Raw genomic sequence first — 7,025 nt, 5'->3', positions numbered from 1 at the left:
AGCAGCAACCCTCTATCAAGAAAATCCTCAAAACTATCCACCAGAGTTCAAGTAGGGTTGACGTTAGCAATTACAGGCAATCGCACGGTCTTTTACAATACGAAAAATCCTATTCTGTATAGTCGGCCAAAGAAATATGAAAAAGGTCAATAAAGAATACTAACGGTATAACTTATAACAAAATACTCTGCAAAAGATTAATATGACAGACATGAATCAGAAACAACCATTACAATACAGGCTCCTGACTTGGGAAGGTACATACAGAGTGAGACGTGAATTCAGAGGTGCGAAGGAGACGAACCTTCTTTTAGTCTTTGACAGTGCTGTTACAAAATGCACAAGAACAAACAATGCAACACTATAAACGAAAAACAAATAAATTATATGCGAAATTAACAAACAACCTCTGCCTTGGTACAGGTAAATAATTATTGAATCAATATATAATAGCTATAAGAAGATGTGGTATGAGTGCTAATGAGATAACTCTACATCCAAGTCACATTTTGTAAAAAGTAAACCATTATGAAGCCAAAGCACGGCCATAAACACAGAGCCTTGACTCACATCGAATAGCAAGCTATTAAGGTCTACACAAATGATTAGTATGAATCCATTTAAACAAGAACACCTACTGTCTAGTCTAAACATTATGTTAGTATGTTGACGCCAAACTAGTTAATCCCGCCACATTCTGTATATGCTTGTCCCTAGTCAGATGTCTTTAATTTATTAGTTAATGTTGGTCGCAGTATGCCATATTTTTTTTTATTAATTTGCCCATAAACCAGGCCGTTTGTTTTCCTGTTTAATTTGCTTTACATTTGTCATTTCATTGCTGACTAGGCTAATTGTTGAAGGCCATACTGTGACCTTAAGATGTTGACATCTATGTCAGTTTGTATCTGTTGGAGAGTGGTCGCATAGACAATCAAACCACATGTTCTTATTTTTATTTTAAAATCATTTGAATAAGGCTTTTCTTTTGTTTTTAGGAATGAGGAATGGATAAATACCCTGCCACTACCTGCTAATGTTTTTCTGATTTATATCAATCTGATGGGTTTAGCCTTTTTTATCTGATTTTCATAGTTTATTCCTATGTTGCGCTGTTACACAACTGTACAAGGTTAGGGGAGGGTTAAGCACTCGAAATTATGTTTAACACTGCCACAGTCATTAAGTGCCTGCATGGCCCAAATCAGGCACCCGTAGTTCAGTGGTTGTCGTTAATTATATTTGTTTTTCGTAACTCATTTATAATAAGTTAGGCCGTTAGTTTTCTTAATTGAATTGTTTTATATTTTTCATGTCGGGAAAATTTATAATCGACCATATGGTATGGATTTTTACTTATTGATGAACGACGTACGGTTGCCTTTAACTGTTAATACCACCTTTGTGGATATATGTTTCATTATCAATCATACCATATCTCCTTACTTTTATATCAACTCATCAGATCGATAAAAGCAAAAAAAAAATTCAACAAATTAATTCATCATAGATACCAGAATGAAATTTTGTTTTTACGCCAGACGCGGGTTTCGTCTACAAAAGACTCATCAGTGACGCCCGAATCCAAAAAAGGTTTAAAATGCCAAATAAAGGCCAAAATGACACAGAACAGACTTGGCAGGGAGTTTAAACATACCTCACAACAACAACAAAAGTCAAGTACAGATCTGAGAGTATCAGTATCCATATAGAGTGGTTTGGGTGAATACCGATTCTTATCGCACCGCGGGTAAATTATCAAGTTTTGATTGGTTTCAGGCCGGCACGTGGTGACTTCCTATGAACCGGTATCGATTCCGATCATAGCTACAAAATAAAAAAAATAACGAGACGAGTCTAGAAAAAGTTTAACTTTTATTGTTATAGCCAAAATATAGATTGCATAACACAAAATATATACAAATAGAAAATAAAAAATTGAAAATATTGCTAACTAAACCTCAAAATTGCACGTATGTTAAAACATCATACTGATTCCTATGGCAATAGGAACTTAAAAAAGATTAAAGGTGCTCTCGAAGGTAGGCAGTCACAATAGATAGTTAACATATGCTCTAGGAATGTTCTACCTGCTGTATCAACGAAACATCAGTTGACATAGAAGGATAAGCATATTTTCTATGCATGTTAAACCGGTTTTTTTTACTGAGGGTGTATTTGCAAGGTGGGTTGAGTGTTTTAAAATATGAGACGCTAAAAATGTCCACATTATCAGTATAGCTCCGTTTTGGATTCATGCGATTCTTTTTTAGTTTTCTTTAGGTTTGTAGTTCAAATGGGTTTAAAACATCGCGAAAATTTTGTTGCAACTGTTTAACCTTTTGTTTTTGTTATTTTGAATGAAGCATAGGCTAAATAAATTAAAAAAACTGAACTCTGAAGAAAATTCAAAACGGAAAGTCCGTAATCAAATGGCAAAATCAAAAGCTTAAACACATCAAACGAGTAGATAACAACATTCATATACGACTTGTTATAGGCATTGTCTTATGTTGAAAATGGTGGATTAAACCTGGGTTTATAGCTTGCTAACTTCTCTCTTGTATGACAGTCGCATAAAACTCTAAAATATATTGACAACGTTGTGTGAACAAAACAAACAGACATAATAATCAAAAGTTTTAAGAATAGGGTTACAGCAGTCAATATTGTATAATAATTTTAATTACTATAAAAAAAAATATGTAACAAAGAAACACACAAATCGCATATAGACAAAGCACTTGTAGCAAAAATGAAAGACAATTATACAAAAATTCATTTACCATAGCACAGTAGCAGTATGACAAGATGTATAAGTACAGAGCAGGTTATAAGTAACAAAGAAACACAAAAAAAGCATATAAGCAAAGCACGTACATTAGCAAAAAAGAAAGACAAGAATACCAAAATTTATCATAACACAATAGCACAATGACGGAATGTATAAGTACAGAGTCACGTCTTATTGATATCGCCAAAACAGACTAAACATTAAAAGTAATATTCATCAAGACAAATAAAAATTGATATAACACGTAATAAAGATGATAAACAACGTTAGTACCCAGAATCTATACTGTGAGATCATCGTGTATTATTTGTGAAGTTGACATGGAAAAAATAACTGGTCCGAGACCACAATTGTCGTCCCTTGATTTTCGTTGTTCACGAATATAGTCCCTAGTGTTGACAGTGGGTTACTTTCCATTAATTTTTATACCCCTTCCAAATTTATTTCTCCATGTTTAATGCCTCAAATTGCAAGTAGAGGGGTGAAATTACACTGTAAAAAAATTTGGGTCCAGAATTTTAAAGGAAAGTAGTGATTTAATAGTCCAGCTGAAAAAAGTTAAAAATGAGCACTTCGGAAGCTGTCAAAAGATTTCAAGACGCCCTAAACATAGAATTGTCCATATTTTGAGTTAGAGCCGATGAAGTTTTCTATAATTTTGATATTATTTGTCCCAAAAGTAGTACAACAGACTGTAAAAATTTCTTTGAAAAAGCGCAGGTGGGATTTTTTTTATTTTCATTTATGTTCTAAAAGAAATGCACTACGAAATAATTGTGTTCTCGGACCCAAGAGGTGAAATCTGTAAATATAGAATCTGTACTTTGGCAACTTCCCTAAATGATTTGATGGTGTCAATTTGTCAAATAGCATGAAACTAAAGGATTTATACTTTTATTTTATAGAATTTCTGCAAAAATGACCAATTTTGGCATTTTATGGTCAAATTAGGCATTTTATAGATTTTTCAATATTGATGCATAAATGGCATCCTGATTTTCTATCTGAGAGGTTTTCATGTGTCAATATTTGTGTTTCTATGCTTTTATCTAGTTCTTTTACTTATTTATGAACTCTGAATCTACAGAAAAGAAGATTGTCTCAGACAATATGTGCAAAATGTGTTGTATAAATGACCCTTGTCTAACGCCCTGTTTGGATGAAGTCAAAAGTGGGGAGCTTGGTACATAAAATTTGAAGTCCATAATAAAGACCTCACTAAATTTGTATCTAAAGCACTTTACAATGTCTATTGTACCTGTTCCATTTCACATAATATCTTTCTGTTCTTCTGTAAGATAGCAAGTGGTTTTAATATAAGCCTGTTGAGAATAAATTGCATGCAAGTTTTTCCCTAAAAAGGCAAAAATCTTTGTATCAGACCATACTGTCTGTAAGAAAAGTTAAATGCAATAGTCTTTTTGTGCTCAGATTTGTTGTATCATGTCACATGAGTATAGAAATGATAAAAAAAGACACACATTTTTATTTTTTATAGCCTCAATATGCATTTTTTAATGTAAATATGTGGCACAGCCTAAATAGACCCTAAATTATTTCCAGTCTTACTTGGCCTAAGACCCTTTTAAACTAATATGATATGTTATTTGTAACTTTTCTTTCCATTTAAAGTACATTTAATACATATGTAAGGATTATTTATAACCAAAAAGCTTCACAAATTTAAAATTGCTGGAAAATATCACATCTTCATGTAAGGCCCCCCTTCATTGAAAAATCTCAATTTTTAGGCACAGGCTCATATAAATTTGACTTTTGAATAATTATACTAAGTCTGATAAATCAAATGAGTACTCTATTGCTTTTAGTACATGATAATTGATATATTAAGGCATTTAAAAAGATTTTTTTTTCAACATTTTAATTTTTAAAGCCCCAAATGTTGATAGTTGAAATTTTTCAATTTTAACGTCAAAATTTAACACGCAAAGTAGAGTATAGAATTTAACATACTGTCTATAACATATATCCTATTGTTATGAAACTTTGTAAGCAGAGTTATAATTTAGTAAGCTTTGGTCATACCAAGTTTTATTAAGATTATTCAACTCTTTCTATCCTATTAGGTCCGAGACCACAATTGTCGTCCCTTGTTCACGAATATAGTCCCTAGTGTTGACAGTGGGTTACTTTCCATTAATTTTTATACCCCTTCCAAATTTATTTCTCCATGTTTAATGACTCAAATTGCACGTAGAGGGATGAAATTACACTGTAAAAAAATTTGGGTCCAGAATTTTAAAGGAAAGTAGTGATTTGGTCCAGCTGAAAAAGGTTAAAAATGAGCACTTCGGAAGCTGTTAAAAGATTTCAAGACGCCCTAAACATAGAATTGTCCATATTTTGAGTTAGAGCCGATGAAGTTTTCTATAATTATGATATAATTTGTCCCAAAAGTAGTACAACACACTGTAAAAATTTCTTTGAGAAAGCGCAGGTGGGATTTTTTTAATTTTCATTTATGTTCTAAAAGAAATGCACTACGAAATAATTGTGTTCTCGGACCAACTAGTTTCTACATTTAAAAATGCCTGCACCAAGTCAGGAATATGACAGTTGTTGTCCATTCGTTTGATGTGTTTTATCATTTGATTTTGTCATTTGATTAGGGATTTTCCTTTTTCAATTTCCTAGGAGTTCAGTATTTTGTGATTTTACTTTTTGGTACCTTCTGAAGAACTTTTAGAAAAAGGACAAGATATTTTTTGACATACCCCTATTTCATAAACTTTCAACTCAGACACTAGTGACGTTTTACAAAGTCTAAGTACCAGCTGCAATTTCCTAAATACCGAATAATTTGGGCAATATATATCCCATATGCAAGTATAGTGTTACCAAGGTGGGGGAATCGATAATTTCAAAATTAATATCTCGTTTGTTATAGATTGTGGTACGGAGATGACCGTTGTCAAATTCAAGGTACAATACTAAAATGAGTAGGAGGAAGCCGTGAGTTATTTTACATTTTGTCAATACGAGGCTTTTTATAGCTTACTATACGGTACGGGTTGTGTCATACAGTGACCTTCTGTTGCTTACAAACATGTCATTTGATCTGCGAGGGTGATAAGTGTCTGATTGATAAACATACAGTGCCACGTCCCTTTATATTTATAGTAGAGGAATACACACCCTTGCAAGTGACATTACACATTAGATATGTACCGAGTTTTATATGTATGACACATCTAATTATAATAAAGAAACAGTGTGAAATAGTAATAATAAACAGAAACAGAAAGGGGTCATTGGAAAATATCTTATTTCCCATAAAAATAATTAAAAGTATTTTTTTATATAAAGAATAAAATTATCACTTGTTTTAAAATCATATATGGTTCCGTCACACGCGGCATCAAGAAGGTTGGATAATATACAGGTCAATGTGTTCAATGCAAAAAAGAAAATAACTACTTTGTGTCAACGGAATATAAATATTTATTTTATTGAGATCGGAATTGAATATTTTTTGCAGAAGGAACGTCATGTTTTCAGTCGATCATGAGTTTAATGATCTATCGTGGGAGCTACACATATATGTCTGGGGACTAAAATATCAGAAACAAGTGAATAAAACTTTATTTTGAGGAAATGAGAAAATATTTCATGAGAATGAGATTATATGCGATTTTTATTATGCATTTCAAGCTATGTATAGCAGGTATCTCTATTATAAGAGATTTAAAGCGTGTCTTATCAGACTAAATATATACATTGGGTTTTTTGGTAAAGAAAAACAGACATTCAACATTCAAAAATGACAAAACATTTACGGAAGCAGTAAAAGATTTTCAATAAGGATAAAATATTGGTGAAAAATTGCCATTTGATTATCATTCATTGGTATTAACTATCTTTGAGGTAAATCAATTTCAAAATCTCAGTCCTCTCAATGCACCCATTTTCCCAATTCTGTGCAGAGCCTTAATTAACAAAAGCAGTGTTGGTTTTGGTTGCTGCTCCTTACTCCAGATCTGCAGAATCTCCTTAGTCTGTTCCAACAGTTTGTTTTTATGTTTATACTGTATTTGTTGAATAGTAGTTGAATCTAGATCCAGCTCGATGGCAAGTTGCATAGTACTATTTCCAATATGGTTTGATAAATCCAAAAGTACGTTGTTTGATGGAGGGTTGTTCAAAGTAACTTCTCGTATACCTAAACAATGAATAAAGAAAGTGCTAGTACTTTTGATACTTGTTTACATGT

General features: G+C 32.3%; 1 protein-coding gene across 1 annotated transcript in view; it reads right to left on the bottom strand.

Moving 5' to 3' along the window:
* Positions 1 to 1,858: 1,858 nt before the first annotated feature.
* Positions 1,859 to 7,025, bottom strand: part of LOC143042635 (uncharacterized) — a 41,208-nt gene continuing 36,041 nt past the window's right edge. The window contains exon 22 of the mRNA XM_076215043.1: positions 1,859 to 6,974. Within this exon, the coding sequence (XP_076071158.1) occupies positions 6,691 to 6,974 (284 nt within the window). The 3' untranslated portion in view covers positions 1,859 to 6,690. The remainder of the gene's footprint in view (positions 6,975 to 7,025) is intronic.

The sequence above is a fragment of the Mytilus galloprovincialis genome, chromosome 8 (assembly GCF_965363235.1).
Source record: "Mytilus galloprovincialis chromosome 8, xbMytGall1.hap1.1, whole genome shotgun sequence".
Lineage (NCBI taxonomy): Eukaryota > Metazoa > Mollusca > Bivalvia > Mytilida > Mytilidae > Mytilus > Mytilus galloprovincialis.
Note: the sequence above shows the minus strand (reverse complement) of the source record. Positions and strands in the feature narration are given on the sequence as shown.